This window comes from Tachyglossus aculeatus, chromosome 15 (genome assembly GCF_015852505.1).
Source record: "Tachyglossus aculeatus isolate mTacAcu1 chromosome 15, mTacAcu1.pri, whole genome shotgun sequence".
Lineage (NCBI taxonomy): Eukaryota > Metazoa > Chordata > Mammalia > Monotremata > Tachyglossidae > Tachyglossus > Tachyglossus aculeatus.
This window is the reverse complement of record NC_052080.1, coordinates 21285718-21307736: the sequence shown is the minus strand read 5'-3', so window position 1 is coordinate 21307736 and position 22019 is coordinate 21285718. Positions and strand designations below refer to the sequence as shown.

General features: G+C 48.9%; 1 protein-coding gene across 1 annotated transcript; it reads right to left on the bottom strand.

Moving 5' to 3' along the window:
* Nucleotides 1-10160: 10160 nt before the first annotated feature.
* LOC119937815 lies at nt 10161-18631 on the bottom strand. Its single transcript, XM_038757466.1, has 4 exons — nt 18142-18631; nt 16635-16824; nt 15083-15163; nt 10161-11207 (listed from the first exon to the last, which is right to left on the bottom strand). The coding sequence occupies exons 1-4, from the start codon at nt 18204-18206 to the stop codon at nt 11037-11039; spliced, it is 507 nt and encodes a 168-aa protein (XP_038613394.1). The 5' UTR covers nt 18207-18631; the 3' UTR covers nt 10161-11036.
* Nucleotides 18632-22019: the final 3388 nt, after the last annotated feature.

Below are 22019 nucleotides of genomic sequence, written 5' to 3'. Positions count from 1 at the left end.
GTTCCACATTTACCAAGTACTCAACGAGTACTGTGGATGACTCCGTTCCTGCTGTTTCAAGGGCGATTGTGTTTGTGGTGCAGCCCTTCAGACCTCCTGTTTGAGCACCCAGCACTGTTTAAGGTACTTAGAAGAGTACAATTTAGCAACACACTCCTTATTACACGCTATTTGACGGAGCACAGTACAATGAGGAAGATGGCAGGAGGAGGGGAGGAAAAAGAGACATCGATTGCTGAGGACAACCATTTCAATCACTTGTATTGATCCAGCATTTTGCATTGGCCAAGCACAGTATCACAATCAATCAACAGGCTTCCTGCTCATTACAAGCTTACAGTATAGAGAAGGCAGATAATAGACATCAATTATACCCATTGAAGTAGGAGCCACAATGCATGGGGAAGGAATCACCTGAAAGTATTCTACAGATGAGGTTTCATCTCAAGGAGAGATTTACACCCTGTAACCGTTTCCCAGGCACTCAGTACAGGGTTCCACATTTACCAAGTGCTCAATGAATACCGTGGATGACTCCGTTTCTGCTGTTTCAAGGGCGATTGTGTTTGTGGTGCAGTAGGTCAGACCTCCTGTTTGAGCACACAGCACTGTTTAAGGTACTTAGGCGAAAACACTTTAGCAACAGACACATTCCCCTGCCTAAAACAAACTTCCAGGCTCCTCTGCACAGGTGTGGCTAGTAAACCCCACAGGTGTGGGCTTTTGAGGCAGCATAATGGAGTCCCACGGGGGAGGAAGAGACAAGACATATCTTGAGAGAGAAAGAAAAATTGGAGAGCCCAAAAAGAGAGCCCCCAACGAGACAGTTGGGGTCGGCGCAGTCCTGCCCTCAGAGGGGCTAACAATTTAATAAACCTGGAGGGATGTATGACAGTAGTGCCACCCCACCCCTCTCCAGTCGGTGGCTCTGAGTTTCTGCCCGGGGGGGGCTCACAGTCTGTATGATACCGACTCTTCCAGGACCGACCCACGGCACTGAATCCAAGGAGGATGGGGTGCGGGGGATAGGAGGAAGGTTACCAGTAGATGGAGGCTGGACGTGCACCCCCTTAGAGTTGATGAAACACCTTCTACCTCATTTCAGGCACAGAATCCCATGCAGCCAAGGACACTGGCCTTGGTCAATTTGTAGTTTAGTGTGAAATCCTGCCTAGTTAGGAGTAGGTATTATGAACTTAAACACAAAAGTCATTTTTGAGTCTTCCATAAAAAACCAGAGTCCCCAGCAAGCCGCTCCCTCACCCATGTAGGCAACACCTTGCCCAGCCTTGTTACCCCTGAAAAGCAGCAAACCAAGTCAGTTCTGAGCCACCACAGCCAACCTATTAGTACCCCCAATTCCATTAGCATTGACTCTCACCCAAGCACCTCCTACAATGGCCCATAAACACTCTATAAATACAATCGAATGAATAAGCAGAAGATAAGATAACCAAGAAAGAATCACAGGCCTAGCTCCCAAGAGATATACAGCCTCCTCTCTCCTCAACCTAAAGAAAATAAGAGGCCCAGCCATGGGGCATTATATGGGGCACAAAAATACCCAGACGCCTCTGGGGTTTTAAAGGCCCACTGCCACTTGCCCCATTGAAGGGCACCTAATTGAGAGGCTGGGTTTCTGGGGGTGGGGTTGGAGAATCAAGGTAGGAAGAGGCAGAAGGCTATTAAGAAGAAGGAGATTTGCAGCTACCCCTCGTTAAAAGGATTTGGAAAAGCAGACTCAATTATAGACACCTGCAACCCATTGACATTCTCCTTGAGGATCGGGTGCTTTCCCAGTGCCTAGTATAGGGCTTTGCATTTAGGAGGGTATTGAGTGAATAAGAATAAATGAGTCAATCATTGAAACAGCGAATAACTCAAGCTCTTCACTGAGGCTCCCCAGTTCCCAGGCCCCTGTCCCCTCCGCTCTGTGTCTCTTTTTCCCCTTTTGTCTCCTTTTTAATGGTATCTGTTAAGCACTTTCTAGGTGCCAGCCACTGTGCTGGGCTCCACGGTGGATACAAGATAATCGGGTTGGACACGGTCCCTGTTCCATGTAGGGTTCACACTCTTGATTTCCCCATTTTACAGATGAGGTGACTGAGGCCCACAGAAGTGAAGTTACGTGCCCAGGATCGCACAGCAGATGGGCGGCAGTTGGGCTTAGAGGCCAGGTCTTCCGCCTCCCAGTCCCGGCCCCTTTCCAGCAAGCCGCATTGTTTCTCTCCTCCCTGCTTCTGTCCCATTCAGCTTCCAGGGAAGGACTGTTGGTGTACGAAGTAGGTAGAGGAGCCCAAGTTTCAAGGGGGGGGCTCTTACCCCAGGAGCCTGGCAGAGTGGAAGGATAAGGCAGGGAAGGAGTGGAGAAGGCAGGAATGAAGGGGGAGTCAGCTTTAAGGCTGGCCACCGGGGTTATAATAATAATAATAATAATAATGGCATTTATTAAGCGCTTACTATGTGCAAAGCACTGTTCTAAGTGCTGGGGAGGTTACAAGGAGATCAGGTTTTCCCACGGGGGGCTCACAGTCTTAATCCCCATTTGACAGATGAGGGAACTCAGGCACAGAGAAGTTAAGTGACTTGCCCCAAATCACACAGCTGACAGTTGGCAGGGTCAGGATTCGAACCCATGACCCTTGACTCCGCAGCCCGGGCTCTTTCCACTGAGCCATGCTGCTTCTCTACCACTGATGACCCTTGCAGATCTTATACCAAGCAATAATAATAATGTCATTTTTAAGGTGCTTACTATATGCCAAGCACTATATGTACTAAGTGCTGGTGCCCGGGGTGTCACATGTCTCACAGAACACTTTCTGATGCTATTTGTTAAGTGCTTACTATATGTTCAACACTGTTCTAAGTGCCAGATTAGATATAAGTGAATTAGGTCAGACACAGTCCCTGTCCCGTGTGGGCCTCACAGTCTAAGTAGGAGAACGGAGGTCCAGAGAAGTGGAGTGACTTGCCCAAGATCACACGGCGGGCATTGGGCGGAGGCGGGATTGGAACTCGGGTCCTTTGACTCCCAGGCCTGGGCTCTTTCCAGAAGACCACGCTGCTTCTCGGAAGTCCGCCTCTATCTTGGGGTGTTTCTCCAGGGGCGTTCCCCTCTCTGGTCCCTGGGAGCACGGGTACTGCTTCCGTTCCGTGGAACCCTGCGGTCGGAGGAAAGGAGTGGAGGGAGGCAGGGCATGGAAAATAAAAATGGTAGACGAGAGGGCGTCCGGTTCCGACCAGTACCACCCCGGCCGGGTCGGCTGAGAATCTGATCGGGTGAGTGGACAAATGGCCGTTCTACTGGCCACCTTGTCTGTGGGCCTGTGACTGGCCCGAGGCCACAGAACAGTTCTGCCGTGGGGTTCTCCGGCCTCCCCTCTCAGAACGCCTTGGGGTTGGGACGTGACACACAAGGTCCCTCAGGACTTACGGTGGAACGGGTTTCCAGTTTTTGGGTGCAGAGGAAGGACTGAGGTGCCACCTGTGACCTTGGGTAAGTCGCTCCACTTCTCTGGACCTCAGTTACCTCATCTGTAAAATGGGGAATAAGACTGTGAGCGCCATGGGGAGCAGCCTCTGGGTCCGGCCTCATTACCTTATACCTACCCCAGAGCTTAGAACAGTGTTTGGCACATAGAAAGCGCTTAACAAATACCACGGTTATTATTAGCATTAGCAGTCTAAACGGCAATGTTCAGCCTTTATTCATTCATTCATTCAACTGCTCAGATCTTAGGTGCATCCTGGGTGCTTTTCATTGGAAGGAACGTAGATGATGATGTGATTCATTCATTCATTCAATCGTATTTATTGAGCGCTTACTGTGTGCAGAGCACTATACTAAGCACTTGAGAAGTACGTGGCCAGACCCATCTCAGGGTCACCAACCCCTGGCCTGGAATGCCCTCCCTGTGCTGCACATCTGCCAAGCTAGCTCTCTTCCTCCCTTCAAAGCCCTACTGAGAGCTCACCTCCTCCAGGAGGCCTTCCCAAACTGAGCCCCCTCCTTCCTCTCCCCCTCCTCGCCCTCCCCATCTCCCCGCCTTACCTCCTTCCTCTCCCCACAGCACCTGTATATATGTTTGTACATATTCATTACTCTATTTATTTATTTATTTCACTTGTACATATTTATTCTATTTATTTTATTTTGTTAATATGTTTTGTTTTGTTGTCTGTCTCCCCCTTCTAGTCTCTGAGCCTGCTGTTGGGTAAGGACCATCTCTATATGTTGCCAACTTGTACTTCCCAAGTGCTTAGTACGGTGCTCTGCACAGAGTAAGTGCTCAATAAATATGAATGAATGAATGAATCACATCATCGTCCACGTTCCTTCAAATGAAAAGCACCTAGGATGCACCTAAGATCTGAGCAGTGACAGCTCACTGGTTATGGTCAAAGTGGCTAAAGATTTAACTCTGAATAAACCAGGCCAATTTTGGATGAAAGTGTCTTCTGGGGGGGGGGGGGGGTACAGAGACCCTGGAAACACAAAGAAAATGAAGCAAAAAATAGAATATTAGAACATGGTGGAAACCTGTCCTTGTAAAATTAAGAGTTAACCCTGTATTGTAAATTGATGCCACGAAGCATCTCATAACTTAAAGATGTCGCTAAAAGATGTCTCTGATGGTGGCTGGAAATTGTTATTATTATTTTTATTAAGGTATCTATCCAAGTGCTTAGTACAGTGCCTGGCACATAGTAAGTGCTTAACAAGTACCAAAAAAAGGGCTATAGACTTACACCAGGAAAACAAACACAGCAGTGTGGCCTTTAACCTGCAAACAGTGTGTCTCCTCTGGCACACAACAGCAGCTGTGCTTGGCATATATCAAGTGCTTAAATAGACCACAATTATTATCATAATTATTATTATTACAAGGGACAGGCTTCAATCCATCAACAGTTGATCAATATACTGCATTTACTGAGCACTTACTCTGTGTCAAGGACTGTATTAAGCAACTGGAAGAGTCCACTAGAGTTAGTAGATAAAATGCCTGCCCTCAAAGGTCAGCAACTTGCCATCTGGGGGCCTTTCAGCCTTAACTGGCCACTCTCGGAGAAGAAAAGAGAAGAGGCATCCTTCCCATCGTTCTTAATTTGCCCTAAGCTTGTCTTATTACTCTTAATTGATTTCACCTGTTCTTAATTAGCTTCATTAACAGTAAATGAAAAATAAAACAATATTTTAAAGGTTACCGATGGAGTAAGTGCTTAAAAAATTTGCCTCAGCACCTCAGTGTTGTGAGCTCTGATCCAGCTTGTGAAATCCAAGTCTTTTTTCGATTCAAACACTGGAGCCGGGACTCTGAGGCCTGGTTCTGCCCCCCACACCCCCACCACGAAGGACTCTGAGGCCTGGGTCTGTCCCCCTGGGGCTCAGAAAGCCGAGGTTTCATCTGAGGGAGGACATTCCTGTCAGAGATAGCTCAAAGCCATGTCACCTGGTGGAGAGAGAGCCAATCTGGGAGTCAGATGAACTGGGTTCCAATCCTGCCCCCGCCACTTGCCTGCTGTGTGAACTTGGGTGAAGTGCTGCTCTGTGCCTCAGTTTCTTCAACTGTAAAATGTGGATTCGGTACATGTTCTTCCTTCTTTTTTCATGGCAGATGTTAAGCACTTTAGTATGTACTAGGGACTGTACTAAGCAGTAGGATAATACAAGGTAATCAAGTTGGACACAGTCCATGTCCCACCTGGGACTCACAGTCTTCATTCCCATTTTACAGATGAGGTTACTGAGGGACTTTGGAAGTAAAATTACTTGCCCAGGGTCACACAGCAGCCAAGCCAGGGACTGTGGCCCACCTGTTTATTTCATCTCTTCAAAGCACTTCAAAGCATCTCTTCAAAGCACTGTTCTAAGGGGTGGGGGGCTGAAAGGTGACCAGGTTGTCCCACCTGGGACTCAGAGTCTTAATCCCCATTTTACAGATGATGGAACTGAGGCTCAGAGAAGTTAAGTGACTTGCCCAAGGTCACACAGCAGACATATGGCAGAGGCAGGATTCGAACCCATGACCTCTGACTCCGAAGTCCAGGCTCTTTCCACTGAGCCACGCTGCTAGAAGTACTTTATCATGTACTGCCGATCAATTAATGGGTATATACCTATATGCGGGGGTTAGGGTACCAGACTTTTACGCTAAAGGAGCTACTGGGAGTGCTATGACTTGAGGTGGGAATTAATCAAAAAATTCTTCCTGGGGGAGGGGGAGGAGAAGGAGGCTTTGAGGATAGGAGGAAATGTGGTAATAATAACAACAATACTACCAATAGCAATGACGGCATTTATTAAGTGCTTCCTATGTGCAAAGCACTGTTCTAAGCGCAGGGGCGGTTACAAGGTGATCAGGTTGTCCCACGGGGGCTCACAGCCCTTAATCCCCATTTTACAGATGAGGGAACTAAGGCACAGAGAAGTTAAGCGACATCCGCCGTCCCCATCGCCCAGTCCCAAGTCCCGCCGAGGTCCTCGGCGATCCACCCCGCCGAGGAAGGCCGCGTGGGTCAGGGCCCGCCCGCAGTAGGCACCGAGGTGGTTTGGAGTAGTTGAGTCTGTAATGTTTGCCGACCGTCCGAGCTTTAATTTTTTTATTAAATGCATTTTTGTACTTCCTGCTTTGTGGCAAGGCACGGAGGTCCACCCTCCCCACCCCCGGTCAAGAGGGCCCAGCCCGACTCTGCACACTAATCTGGAGGGGTAAGCCCATTTTCTTTTGATTTCGGTAGATTATCTCGTGTCCTGGGAGTCAGAAGGGCAGAGCCAAGCGGTCGTGAAGAGGTGCTCGCCTTAGAATTTGGGAGGAAGAGCGGAGGAGTGCCGGCCCCAGCAGGAGACGTCGCGGGGGCGGACGTCAAGGCCCTCCGCGCCACGTGGCGGTGACTGCAGCCAGACTAGCTTAGAATTGTCATTTTAGGAATGGGATTTTCCTTTTTTAACTTATGGTGTTATTCTCTGTACAGTATATATATAAAAACATATATGTACCTCTCTATATTCTACTCTGGAAAATGACTTTTGCAACAAATAACATGGTGACTTAAAAACAAAGAATAAAATCAGATGTGTCTAACGGTGGTGTTGGAAATCATTTTGGGAGTTGGGTGATGGGCGCCCCTCCCCCCCCCCCCCCCCATGGGTTGGGATCTGAGCAGTGACAGGCCGCCCCCAGTGGATCGCAACACGGGACGACACTGGCATCGTGGGCATAGTCTGCCACAGAGATGTTGTCGGTAGCCACATCCTGTAACATGGTGCCCAGGGTGGCAGAAAGTCCGGGCAGTGCCATCAGGTATTCTGGACTCTGGGGGGCCAGAGCTTCCCCCTCACTCGAGTCTTGAGCCAGGTTGAAGATAAGGCACACATCAACCTAAGCATCAGGAAAAACCTCCTCACCCTCGGCTTCAAGGCTGTCCATCACTTCGCCCCCTCCTACCTCACCTCCCTTCTCTCCTTCTACAGCCCAGTCCGCACCCTCTGCTGCTAATCTCCTCACTGTGCCTCATTCTTGCCTGTCCCGCCGTCGACCCCCGGCCCACATCATCCCCCAGGCCTGGTATGCCCTCCCTCCGCACATCCACCAAGCTAGCTCTCTTCCTCCCTTCAAAGCTCTACTACTGAGAGCTCACCTCCTCCAGGAGGCCTTCCCAGACTGAGCCCCCTCCTTCCTCTCCCCCATCCCCCTCATCTTACCTCCTTCCCTTCCCCACAGCACCTGTATATATGTATATGTTTGTACATATTTATCACTCTATTTTACTTGTACATATCTATTCTATTTTACTTTGTTAATATGTTTGGTTTTGTTCTCCGTCTCCCCCTTCTAGACTGTGAGCCCACTGTTGGGTAGGGACTGTCTCTATATGTTGCCACCTTGTACTTCCCAAGCGCTTAGTACAGTGCTCTGCACACAGTAAGCTCTCAATAAATATGATTGATTGATTCCCAAGCACTTAGTACAGTGCTCTGCACACAGTAAGTGATCAATAAATACGATTGAATGAATGAATGAACCATTTTTTTATTACCATCAGGCACCCCTTTCTAGAAGCAGCATGGCTCAGTGGAGAGCACATGGGCTGTAGAGTCAGAGTCCCTTGTGTATATCTGTACATTACTCTATTTTATTAATGATGTGCATATAGCTATAATTCTATTTGTTCTGATGGCACTGACATCCATCTACTTGATTTGCTTTGTTGTCTGTCTCCCCCTTCTACACTGTGAGCTTGTTTTTGGGTAGGGGCCGTCTCTATATGTTGCCGACTTGAACTTCCCAAGCGCTTAATACAGTGCTCAGCACACAGTAAGCGCAAAATATGATTGAATGAATGAAACAGTAGTTTCGTTGGTGTATGACCATTCCCCGGTAGGCAGGGGTGTGGAAAGAGCAAAACTGCGCAGGAGCGTCCAGGTCAGGCCCGAGAGGGCCCCTAGGGAACCTCCCCGGTAGGCAGGGGTGGGTCAATTCGCATCTTTGGCCCAGTTGCGTCTTCGTCCCAGATCTTACTTTGTCCCCCTTACCCCCCAAACCTCAGTTTCGGGGTCAAAGCATCACTGAAAACCCACCCTAATGCTTCACAGACTAACCAGTACGATGCAGCACTTTGTAGCTCTTCCATCTGACGACCTGCACGTCTCCCGGCCGCCGAGCCACCCGGATGTTGGAATGAACCAGCACCTGCAAGACGCCCCCACCCCCCCCAAAACGACCAGTCGAAGCTTGGCCACCCCCAGCATTTACCTGCACAAGCCCTCACAGGGCCGGCTCCACACCTCCACTTCAGTCTTCTCATCCAATTGCATCACATACAAGAATTTTTATTACACGCCTCCTGCTCAATCAATAATTCCAGCAACCACATCCATGTACAACATCCAATTTCATGTACGTCAGCATCCATATCACTTTTCACATACCCATGTCTGTATAACCACACCCATCTAAGTCCAATCTGGCTAGGTCCAAGGTGTCCCTCCCATTAGCTATATCTACCTATGCCCGTGAATCCATGTCCAGCCCTCAGTGCGTGTCCATCCACCCATATCCCCACCTCCATATGCATGACTACCTCCATCTGTGTGCATCAGTACACCTTCCCTTGTTTACATGTGTTTCCTTCAGGGAGACAAACCCCTGCCCCCAACATTTCCTCACCCTCCAAATCGAGCCACAGGAATCCAGTCAGCCCCACTCCCGCTTTTATGGGGAGCGGCCCAAACCATGTGTGGGCCTGGGAACCCAGGCTCTACCTCACCACCTGCTCCTCACGAAACATGGAACGTGGGTGACTGCACTTTTGAGGGCCCCACTCCAACTGGAGAGGGGAGACAAAAAACCCCTATAAATCAGGATGTGAGACAAGCGGTGAACCCCCCCCCCCGACCCCCCCAAGTCAACGACTGGGATTACTTAAGAGAACATGAGCCTGGGAGTTGGGACCCGTGTTCTTATTCCAGCTCCAACTTCTATGTGTCCTTGGGCAAATGACATAACTTTTCTGGGCCACAGTGAGGACATCATTAAAATGTGGATAAACAGTGTGATCCCATGTGGGACAAGGACTGTGACCAACCTGAGGAACTTCTATCTACTCTAGTGCTTAAAACAGTGCTTGGCACATAGTAAGCACTTAACAAGTACCATAAAAAGATGATATTATATAGAAAGAAACCTAAAAAATATCAACACCTCAGTACGTGCTTCATTCTAAATTAGATGCTGACAGTGTATGCTGGATTTTTTAAAATGTATAAAGTCCAGCAGCTCTCTCCCCTTAGGCTAGCCACTGGCCAGCCCAGAGAGTGGATAACAAGCCTTCTCTAAAAATCATTTCCTTTAGGTTTCTGATAAACAATAGTCACTAAGTGTGTCCCAACCCCAGAGCTCTGTCACTCACCTGTCGTGTGACCTTGGGTGAATCAACTCCATCTCCTGTTTTTAAAACGGTGATTTTTTCAATGTCTTTTCTCCCTCCCCCTTATATCATAAGCCCCCACATGAGACAAGCACTGCCTTATCTATTCCAAAATCATCACTTAAATATATAAGTGCTTAACACTAATCTCTCTCTCTGTCTCTCATACACACACGCACACGCACAAGTGGATAACATCCCTACATATGTGCTTTTTCACTACAGAGTGACACAATGCATCCATTTAATTTATTGAGCACCAACTGTGTGCAAAGCACTGGACTAAGCAGTGACCGTAAGTGAGGGACTGTAACAAACCTGTTTTTCAAGGAGGTCGATAGGGAGGCATCTCTGAACCACCCACCCACTGACCCACTAATTCAATCGCTGACTAACAACACCTTCACAGCACGAGCTTCTTCAAGAACACCAACCCACGTGATCTGAAATATTGCCCATTCAATCTCACTGAAGCCCAGGGAGGATGAATAATATCATTAAGCAAGGTGACATATTAATCTTTAACCACTTACTTTGTATCGAGCCCTAGTGTAAATTTACCGGGCCATATAATCAATCGCATTTGAGTGCTCACTGTGTGCAATAAAAACACATTAAGTGCTTGGGAGAGTGGGTAGACCCGTTCCCTACCCATGACTTGAGCAGCTAGATGGGGACACAGGAATTAAAATAAATTACAGTTACATAACTAAGTGCTTTGAGGCTGAGAGTTTGGTGAATCAAGGGTACAGATCCAAGGGGGAAGACAACTCAAAAGCGAGAAGGGGCAGCAAGCAGAAGGGAGGGCTCGATAGGGGAAGACCTCTTGGAGGAGATGGAATTCTAATGGTTAAAAAATGGGGAGAGGAATCATGCGTCAGCGATGAAGGGGGAGTGGGTTCCACGCCAGGAGAAGGATGGACTTGAGGGGTCGGACGGGAGCTAGACGAGCTGGAGATACGGAGAATAGGTTGGCATTAGAGGAGCAAAGTGAGCGTGGTGGGTCGTAGGAGGAAACAAGGGGATGAGCCGACAGAATGCCTTAAATCCAGGGAGAAGGAGTTTGGTTTCAAGCAGAGTGGAACGGTAACCACTGAAGGTTCTTAACGAGTGGGGGAAATGTGGACCCAACAGTTTTGTACAAAAATGACCCCAGCAGCAGAGTGAGGTGTGGACCCTAGTCGGGAGAGACAGATGGCAGGAAGGTCAGCGAGGGAGCCGACGTGGTAGCCGAGGCAGGATGGGGTGAGCACCAGGATCGATGCGGCAGCCATCTGGGTAGAGAAGAAAATGCAGATTTTAGTTAGGTCGCAAAGGTAGAACTGACGGGATTCGGCGAAAGGCCGAGAGAGAGGGGAGCCGAGGACAACGCCAAGGTGACGGGCATGTGTGACGGGGAGGAGGGTGGTGCCGTCCACGGAGATGGGAAAGTCATGCGAAGAACAGCTTTTGAGTAGGAAGGGGAGGGGTTCTGTTCTGAACGGTTCAAGTCGGAGGTGGCGGAGGGGCATCCCAGTAGACCCCTCCCAAGGGGAGGAGGAAATCCAAGGCTGCAGAGAAGAAGAGAGAGCCGGGGGCTGGAAATGTAAATCTGGAAACCATTCGCATGGAGCTGATACCTGAGGCCGAGAGAGCGAATGAGTTCTCCACGGTCAGAGGATGGGAGATAGAGGAGGAGCCCGCAAAAGACTGAGGACGAGCAACAGGAGAGATAGGTGGAGAACCAGCAGAGGACAGCGTCGGTGAAACCCGGCTGGGGAAAAAGTTTCCGAGAGAAGGGGATGGTTGGCTGGGCCGAAGGGTCAAGGACCATTAGAATGGAATAAGAGGCTGTTGAGTTGGGCCAGAAGGAGATCGGTGACTTGACAGCATTTTCTGTGGAGTGAAGGAGGCTTGGGATCAGAGGATGTCCGTCACAGAATTGGATGAGAGGAAGTGGAGACTGCATTTGTGAATGCCTCATTCCAGCAATCTGTAAAGGAACGGTAACAGGGATGTGAGGCAGTACTCAACAGAAGGTTTCTTTTAAGACGGGAAATACGGGTGAGATTCCCTCAAGACTCAGCTCTGGGTCCCCTTCTATTCTCCATCTACACCCACTCCCTTGGAGAAAGCATTCACTCCTAATGCTTCAATTACCCTCTCTAAGCAGATGGTACCCAGATGGACATCTTGAGCCCCCATCACTCTATCATTCCCTGCAATCTCACATCTTCTCCCGACCTTCGGAACACATCTACTCGGACGTCCATCCGACTCGACATCCCAAACGGAACCCCTTTCCTTGCCACCCAAAGCCCGGGCTCCACCCACTATCTCATCGCAGTACACCGTGCCGCCCTCCTCCAAGCCTCACGTGCTCGAAACCTCACCGTTATCCTCGACTCACCTCTCGCTTGGCCTGCCGCTACATCTTGTCCATTCCACCTTCACAGCCTCCCAAAAAACAAACCAAAAACCCCACTCACTAAGATCCACCCTTTCCTAACCATCCAGACTGCTACCATGTTAATCCAAGCCCTAATCCTAACCCACCTCAATTACGGCCTCGGCCTCCTCGCTGACCTCCCCGCCTTCTATCTCTCCCCACTCAGGCCCAAACTGCACTCTGATGCCCAGATCGTTTTAATACAGAAATGTTCACTCCCCATCTCCTCACTCCTCAAAAACCTCCAGCAGTTGCCCACCTACCTCAGCATCAAACGGAAACTCCTTACCGACTGCTTTAAACATTCGATCTGCTCGTTGCCCTCCTACCTCACCACTCTGATTCGCTACCCCATCCCAGCCCGCAGACTTGGCTCTTGGAACGCCGGCCTACTCACCGTACCTCCATCTCATCTATCTCGCCGTCAACCTCCGGTCCACATCCCGCCTCTGGTTCCCAATGCAGTCCCTCTTCAAATCTGACAACATCACTCTCCCTACCTTCAAAACCTTATTAAAAGCATCTCCTCCGAGACAGCTTTCCCTACTAAGCCTTCTTTTCTTCTCCCACTGCCTTCTGCATTGCCCTTGGGCCCCTGATTCACCCCTAAGCTCCTCGGCATTTATAATAATAATAATGATAGCATTTATTAAGCGCTTACTATGTGCAAAGCACTGTTCTAAGCACTGGGGAGGTTACAAGGTGATCAGGTTGTCCCACAGGGGACTCACAGTCTTTACAGACGAGGTAACTGAGGCCCAGAGAAGTTAAGTGACTTGCCCAAAGTCACACAACTGACAATTGGCAGAGCCAGAATTTGAACCCATGACCTCTGACTCCAAAGCCCATGCTCTTTCCACTGAGCCATGCGGCTTGTCATTTATGTACATATCCATAATTTATTCCGATGAATGTCCGTCTCCCCCACAGCTTATAGTGGGCAGGGGAAGTTTCTACCAACTCTGTTGTATTGTTCTCTCCCAATCACTCAGAGCAGTGCAATGCACGCAGTAATCACTCAAAATAAATAAAATAAATCACTCAAAATAAATACGATCGATTAGCATACCGGAAAATGGTGAAGAAGAAACCACTGAATAAATGGGTGAATATGGAGGCTTAGCTTTAAGACTCTGAGCCCCACATGGGACAACCTGATTACCTTGTAACCTCCCCAGCACTCAGAACAGTGCTTTGCATATAGTAAGCGCTTAATAAATGCCATTATCATTATTATTGTTATTTACCCAGTGGAAAGAACACAGGCCTGGGAGTCAGAAGTCCTAGATTCGAATCCCAGTTCCACCACTCTGGGGTCTTGGGTACATTACTTGGTTTGCATGGGCCTTAGTGACCTCATCTGTAAATCTGGAGTTCAAGACGAGAAACCCTATATGGGACCAGGACTGTGTCCGACCCAGCCACCTTGGATCTACCTCAACATTTTGTACAGTGCCTGGTACATAGTAAAGAGCTTAAATACATTTTTTTTTAAAAAATTGGCCTCATCAGGCACAAACTTAATGATGATTCTTACCATCAGGGATGTCTGAGCACCAAGCACAACTGTATATACGTGTGCGCGCGCGCACACACACACTCCCTCTATATAAACTCCCAATGAACGAAATGTTTCCCACCCCTCCAAACTGATTCTTACCATTTCAGTGATCCACTGCGACATCCACACTCGGAACCGCACCCCAGCTGAAGCTAGGCACCTTTCACTTCCCCACAGGGCAGAGAACACGCTTCCCAATGTTCCCTCAGGAAGCCTGCATCCCCCACTCCCAGACTTACCTCACACCTCCTGCTTCCTCCCTGAAAATCTAGGCACACAAACCCCATTCCAAACAGGGAATTAGTGGGACGAGGCCCCGGGGGTGTGCTGGCTGCTCAGAGACTGCAGCCTCCCCTACAGGAACGGGCCAAGGCCCAGCGAGGCGAGAGCCCGTGTTGGCAGCACCTGGGGCCTCCCCTATTCTACCCCACTGGAGGAGTGGGAAAATGAATTGCTTCCTCCAGAAAAGTCTGGGCAGAGAACCCAAAGCAGGCTCCCGGTATTCACTGTGACTACCAGGGGCCCGGCTTAATCAGTTGAACCAGAAAAGACTCCGGCACCACCTTCCACGGAGCCAAGCTTCGGGAGACCCAAGTCTCACCCCGGCCCAGTTGCTTACCCCTCTCCGGACCTCACTTTCTGCACCTGTAAAATGGAGATCCGATACCCATCCTTCCCTTTAGGCTGTAAACCTCTCGTGCTACGAAGACTGCGTCTGACGTGACCGCATTATAGGCCACTGCAGAAAAACAATCTGGCCCGGTGGAAGGCTTACCGAGCTGGGGCCTAAACCCAGCTCTGCTGCTCATCTGTGTGACCTCGGAAAAATTGCTTCACTTCTCTGTGCCTGGGTTACCTCATCTACAAAACGGAAGCCGAGACCGTGAGCTCCGTGCCGGACAGAGACCGTGTCCGAGCCCATCGCCTCGTATCTATCCGAGTTCTTACTAGAAAGTGCTTAATCCCCCAGACAAAAAAGTTTCTCCCCTCATGCTTACAATAGGGTAAGCACTTCACAGATATCACCATCACATTTATACCACAGCGGATTCTCAGTAAACACGCCATACAGCGAGGAGTTCAGTCATAATCGGCCCCATCTCTGCCAACCCGACTTTTGAGCGGCCAGAGCCGAGCACCAGGTCACCCCCGCCACCTACCTTGATGTGTTTTCCAGGCTCCCAGGAACGGTCCCACACTCCCAGACAGCTGGCACTTCCGAGCCCAAGGGCCACTGTCCCCTGCAAGGAAAAGAGAGAGAATGTCAGGGGCATGAGGACCCTGCCTCCTACCGCGATGCTTCTCCCGCATAAGACCTGACTCGGTGGGGCCAGACAACTCGCTTCTCCCTCTCTGTACACTTGCTGTGGGCAGGGGATGTGTCTACCGCCTCTGGTGTACTGGACTCTCCTCCAATTGCTCAGAACAGTGCTGTGAACAGAATAAATGCTCAATAAATATCACATATGAATCCGTGTCTCCCTTTTGATTCTGCAGAACGGTGCGGACTGGGGTCAACAACAGGCTTAGCCATCTGGAGCCCCGGATTCCAGTTCCCGCTCACTCGCTCACTTGCTGTGTGACTTGGGGTGAGACACTTCACTTCTCTGGTCTTCCTTATCTGGGAGATGAGGATCATACCCATTCTCCCTACTTAACCCGCAAACCTCGGGCACCCCATCTTGTGTTGTACTCCACTCAATCATATTGACTGAACGCTTGGGAAAACACAACCGGCAACAGACATTCCCTGCCCACGATGAACTGACAATCGAGAGGGGTGAGGGAGATGGGACTTAACATAAATAAGTTAACAATACATACATAACTGCTGTGGGGTTGCGAGAGGGTAAGAACCGAGGGAAGAAAAGTCAGGCCAACGCAGAAGAGGGTAAGGGAACAGGGGAGGGAAGCTCAGTCAGGGAAGGCCTTGTGGATAACATGCCTTCAACAAGGCTGTAAAACGGGGGAGAGTAGTTGTTTGTCAGATAGGATGAGGGACGGTGTCCCATGCCAGAAGCAGGATGGGGCTGAGGGGTCAGCGGCGAGACGGATGAGAACGAGGCACAGTGAGAAGGTTAGCATTAGAGGAACAAAGCGTTCGGGCTGGGTTATAGAAGGAGAGTAGTATGGTGAAGTGGAAGGGAGCAAGGTGATTGAGTGCTTGAAAGCCAATGGTGAGGAGTTTTTGTTTGATGTGGAAGTAAACGGATAACCACTGGAGTTTGAGGTGTGGGGAAACATGTCCTGCCCCAGAGCTTAGCACACATGGTAAGCACTCCAGATTATCACTACTCTCCCCAGAAGTACCACTCACTTGGTCACCACTAGTCCCACGGCTCAGGGAGGAGTTGGAGAGGGAAAATCTGCCAGCTTGAAAAAGCATCAGATCATCCCATTCCCTCATGCCCGTAACTGCAGTTTGAGAGAAAACTCCCCATTCCCACTCCCAAAAGCGTTCAACTAGTTGGTGCCATTGTGCTTTCAGGAGACCTGACTTCCAATTGCAGTTCTGCTCCTTCTCTACCACATCCCCCCTTCTCTGGGCCTGACTCTCCCGGTCTGCAGGATGGGCCTGACCCCAGCTGCCCTCATCTTGGGCAGTGAGCCCCACGTGGGGCCACCGACATGCCCGATCACCTCACTCACCCCCCAGCGCATAGAGAACTAGAGGTACGAACGGTGCCGTGACCGTGCCGCTGACGGCTTTACCTGAGAACCAGAGCAAGGTGGTCCCTCGCCCTGCCGCATCCACATGGTCCTTGATGTGGCCGAGCATCCTGTCCAGCGCCCGCAGTCTGGCACGGTAGGGATCCAGCCCAGCCACCCCCCCGGGGCTGTGGGCAGCGGGATGTGCCTGGCAGCCGGGGCCAGATAGAGCAGGAATGGGGCACCTCGCTCCCTGACTCGGAAAACAGAAATGGTAGTGAGACCCTAGAACCAGAGTCCAATGCCCACTCATCCCAAGCCCCCACCCCCTCTATAGCCCCCTGGAGCCTTCGATCATCCCGATTGTCTTCTATCTGCCCCCACCTTATTACAGGGCCCGGTACACAGTAAGTGCCAAAACGTAGCACAAAAAATTAAAAAAACCCACAACAACACACCAACACAAAAGTTGGTGCCACTCAGCCCCTTTCCTTCTCCTCTTCCCTCTGGCAAGGAAGTGTCAGCCCACCTGCCCAAGCCAGACCCGTTAGTGGCTTTTCCTGAGCATCCACTTGGGAGCACCATCAAGATGCTTGGCAAATCCACACCTGAGTAACATCACATTCAGTGACCACAAGGTGCTCCCACTTTGAATGGAAGAGAGGAAGGAGGAAGAAAAGACTGACCAAATGATCCTCTATTTTACACAATGCTTAGCATCAACTAGGTGCTTAAATATCACGCTCACTATCGAAAATGAAGAATTGTTGCAGTAGAGTATATCGCATGAACGTGACAACTAATGAGTACACCATATTGTAATGAGGTCTTGGAAAAGTGTGATAGAATGAGATTTCCCAGAAGCCTGCAGGATAATCAGGGAGACGGCCTGCTGACACAAACAACAAGGGAACAGAACCAAGGGAGACTTGTACTGTTAATGATGTGCATATAGCTTTAATTCTATTTGTTCTGACGATTTTGACACCTGTCTACATGTTTTGTTTTGTTGTCTGTCTCCCCTTCTAGACTGTGAGCCCGTTGTTGAGTAGGGACCATCTCTATATGTTGCCAACCTGTACTTCCCAAGCGCTGAGTACTGTGCTCTGCATACAGTAAGTGCTCAGTAAATACGATTGAATGAATGAATAAATCAGCTGGGACAGAGAAGCAGTGCAGTCTAGTGGAAGGAGCCCAGGCCTGGGATTCCAAGGACCTGGGTTGTAAATCGCGGCTCCACTCATTTTATGCTGCGCATGCTCGGGCAAATAGCAATTGTTCTGGGCCTCACTTACCTCACCTGTAAAATTTTCAATCCTATGAGCACTTACTGTATGCAGAACGCTCTATGAACCACTAGAGTATTGTAGTGGGCTCTTGACTCACTACCTGAAATAGTAATTAAGACTAAGCCCCATTTGAAACGTGGAGTGTGTCCCATTTGATTATCTTGTATCTATTCCAGCATTTAGTAAGAACTTTATGCACACATACAAAAAAAAGAAAAGAAACCAAAACATGACAAAAGGACGGACTGACACACATGATGAGCCCTTTGGGGTTCTTTTACCTTGCCCAGCGGATGAATTCTGCAGCTCTCTGGACATACCAGTCGGCCAGGCGGGTCAAGTTCATGGAGCACTGTACTAAGCGATTGGGAGAATACAACCCAACAATATGAGAAACACTTTTCCTGGCCACAACGAGTTTACAGTCTACATCTCCTCCAGGAACCCTGCCCTGACTAATCGTTCATCTTGCCACCCTCAACTCGCTTCTGTGTCACCTCTGCAGTTAAATCCATAATCCTAAAACCTTACTCTCTTCTCCACCTTTACCACAGCAGTAACGTCCACATTGGTAAACTTGAAGCAATTCCTCTACCAGTAATTTAATCTAAAGTATTTCTCTTTCCTGCTAGCTTCTAAGCTCTCTGAAGGCAGGGATCATATCTACCAATGCTATTGTGCTTTCACAAGCACTTAGTAAATACTTCTTTCTCTAACTCCCACACAGGTGCCCATGGGGGATCATTATCATCATCATCAATCGTATTTATTGAGCGCTTACTATGTGCAGAGCACTGTACTAAGTGCTTGGGAAGTACAAATTGGCAACACATAGAGACAGTCCCTACCCAACAGTGGGCTCACAGTCTAAAAGGGGATGCAGTTTAAGGTAAAGTCCAGTGGAAAGAGCGTCGGACTGCGAGTCATCGGACCCGGGTTTGAGTCCCAGGCCCGACAGTGGCCTACTGTGTGACCTTGGGCAAGTCGCACAACCTCTCTGATCCTCAGATTTCTCATCTGGGAAATGATGAAAAGCTGGATTGTGAGTCCCGTAAAGGACAGAGATTCCATTGGATCTCAACTTGCGTCTGCTGTAGCCCCTAGGACAGCTTCACGGATACCATAATTATACGTTCCACACACTGCGCAACGGGCTGGGGTAGAGGTGAGGTAATCACGTCACACATGGTCTCGGGCCCACACGGGGCTCCCAACAAAAGGGGTAGAGGGATGCATGCCGGGTCAGAGATTTCTGAGTCCGGGCAGACCTGAGGAATGGTGCTCTGAATGCGGTCAGCGCTCCAATAAGTAACACCGATGATGACCAGATTCAAGTAGGGAGCTGAAGAACAGTCAAAAGATTAGAAAAGTTGAAAGATTAGACCAGAAGATGGCACACTCTGAAAACCTATGGATGGCACATCAGCTTTTTTCAGTCAGCCTATGAGGAGACACACACACCCTCCCCCGCATGCCCCCACCACGACAGACCGGAATAAGAAGGTCTCTCCTCATCCCATCAAGTGTAGAAAGCCTGTGCCAAGCTGGAAGAGGTCAACTACCACAAAAGAGTCTGACTCACATCTTGGACGATCCTTGTGAGCCATGAGGGATTTCGGTGAGGCCTATTTTCCCAGCTTGGAAAACACGCAGGGAAATCTCACCCGTCGTTTCTGGGAAAAGTGGAAAACAGTTTTCCCCGTTCTTGCTGAAAACCACACACACTAGGCATTTTTTGTTGTTGGTGTCAACAAGACTGAGGGGGAGTGATGGGGAAGAGGATGTTTTTCTCTTCCTTTTCCGATCTGGAAACATCTGCGGGCTCTCATAGCAGAAACAACAAAAGTTCATCATTCCTGGCCTTTCCCAGTGGATAAGAGAGGAGCAGAGATTTTTGGTGACTCCAGGACGATGCTGGGAAACCTTTCATTGTCCCGTTCTGGTCCACTGTCCTCGATATCAGCCCTCCAATGGAATCAGTGTGTTCTTAGGGGCAGGATTCGATTTAATAGTAGTGATGGTATTTATTACAGCACCCTCAATTCCTTCAACCCATTAGTTCTGCTAGAATGTCTAGAACTGATGGTGACCACGGAAAAGAGCATGGGTTTTCATCCCAGCTCTACCATCTGCCTGCTGTGTGACCTTGGGCAAGCCACTTAACTTCTCTGTGCCTCAGTTCTCTCTCCTACTAACTCTTTAAGCCCCATGTGGGAGAAGGACTGTGCCCAACCTGATTACCTTAGAACAGCTCTTGGCTTGTATTAAGTGCTTAATGGACACCACAAACACTGTTAATTCATACCCTTTCTCAACACGTAAATGATTTAGAGCATGATACCTTTCAGTCTTTCACATCTACAGAGTATGAGACGTCAAATGGAGAACCAAGAATGGAAGTTAGACATAAGGAACAATTCTACGACAGGGAGGGCTGAAAATACTGGTACTGATAATAATAATAAATAACAATAAAAAATTGTGGTATTTGTTAAATCAATCAATCGTATTTATTGAGTGCTAACTGTGTGCAGAGCACTGTTAAATGCTTACTAAGTACCAAGCACTGTACTAAGCACGGAGGTAGATGTAAGATAATCTGGTCCTATATGGGGCTCACAGTCTAAAGAAGGAGGAAGAACAGGTATTGAATCCCCATTTTACAGATGAGGGAACAGAGGCACAGATAATTTAAGTCACTTGCCCAACGTTACAAAGCAGCGTGATAAACCCAGCAAGGACTCACTGAAAGGGGCTGGTTGCTGAATAAGGCTTGTCTGCTCTAAATAATCTCCAGCACAAACTGTGTCTGCTTCAACTATACTGTATTTTCTCAAATGCTCAGTAGACTACTATGCACGCAATAAGCATTTGATAAATACCACTGGATTAGGAGGTGCCTAATAAGAATCAGGTACATATGGGTAGCTAGCAACAATACTTGCTTTCTCCCAGGGAATTTTTAATACATAGATTTTTATCTGTCTGGGATGTTCGACAGGTCACACTTGGGAGGCGAGGGGATGGACTAGATGACCTGTTTTCACCCTGGGTTGCTGTATTTTCTTGATTCATGCATCAAAGTGAGTGGCATCTGCAAAGCCGTCCAAGAAAGGAGGCTGAAATGGCATTTCTTCCCCAATTAATGATATTTTTTGAGTACTTACTGTGTGAAAAGCACTGTACTAAGCACTTCCCCAGACAGACAGAGGCACCAAGTAATGTTCTTCTGAGTTCCTGTCCCACATGGGGCTCACAGTCTTAATCCCCATTTTACAGATGAGGTAACTAAGGCACAGAGAAGTGAAGTGCCTTGCCCAAGATCACACAGAAGACAAGTTGTGGAGCCAGGATTAGAATGATAATAATAATAATAATAATAGTAATAATAATAATTGAGGTATTAGTTAAGCACTTACTATGCCCCAAGCAAAGTGCTAGGGTGGATTTGCTGGACAACCAAGTGGGACACCCTGTTTACCCTTTATTTATCCCAGTGCTTAGAACAGTGCATGGCACATAGTAAGTGCTTAATGTCATCTTTATTATTATTCTTACAATAAGGTAATCATGCTGTCCCACGTGGGGGTCACAGTCTTAATCCCCATTTTACAGATGAGGTAACTGAGGCACAGAGAAGTTAAGTGACTTGCCCAAAGCCAAACAGCTGACAAGTGGCGGAGTCAGGATTAGAACCCATGACCTCTGGCTCCCAAGCCCATGCTCTTCCCACTAAGCCACAAGCAAATCAGTTTGGACACGATCCCCGCCCCATGGGGGGCTCACACTCTCAATCCCCATTATACCGATGAAGTTACTGAGGCCCAGAGAAGTGAAGTGACTTGCCCAAGGTCACACAGCAGACAAGTGGTGGAACCAAGTTTAGAATCCATGGCCTTCTGATTCCCAGGCCTGTGCTCTTTCCACTAGGCCATGCGTGGCTCAGTGGAAAGAGCACGGGCTTTGGAGTAAGAGGTAATGGGTTCGAATTCCAACACCGCCACATGTCTGCTGTGTGACATTGGGCAAATCACTTAACTTCTCTGAGCCTCAGTTACCCCATCTGTAAAATGGGGATTAAGACTGTGAGCCCCACGTGGGACAACCTGATCACCTTGTATTCCCCCAGCACCTAGAACAGTGCTTTGCACATAGTAAG

Coding starts and splice junctions, on each gene's coding strand:
- LOC119937815 (XM_038757466.1), bottom strand. CDS start 18,206: ATGAACTTGACCCGCCTGGCCGACTGGTATGTCCAGAGAGCTGCAGAA. Junction 16,825..18,141: donor GAATTCATCCGCTGGGCAAG/GTAAAAGAACCC, acceptor TTTCCGAGTCAG/GGAGCGAGGTGCCCCATTCC. Junction 15,164..16,634: donor CACCTTGCTCTGGTTCTCAG/GTAAAGCCGTCA, acceptor TTTTCCTTGCAG/GGGACAGTGGCCCTTGGGCT.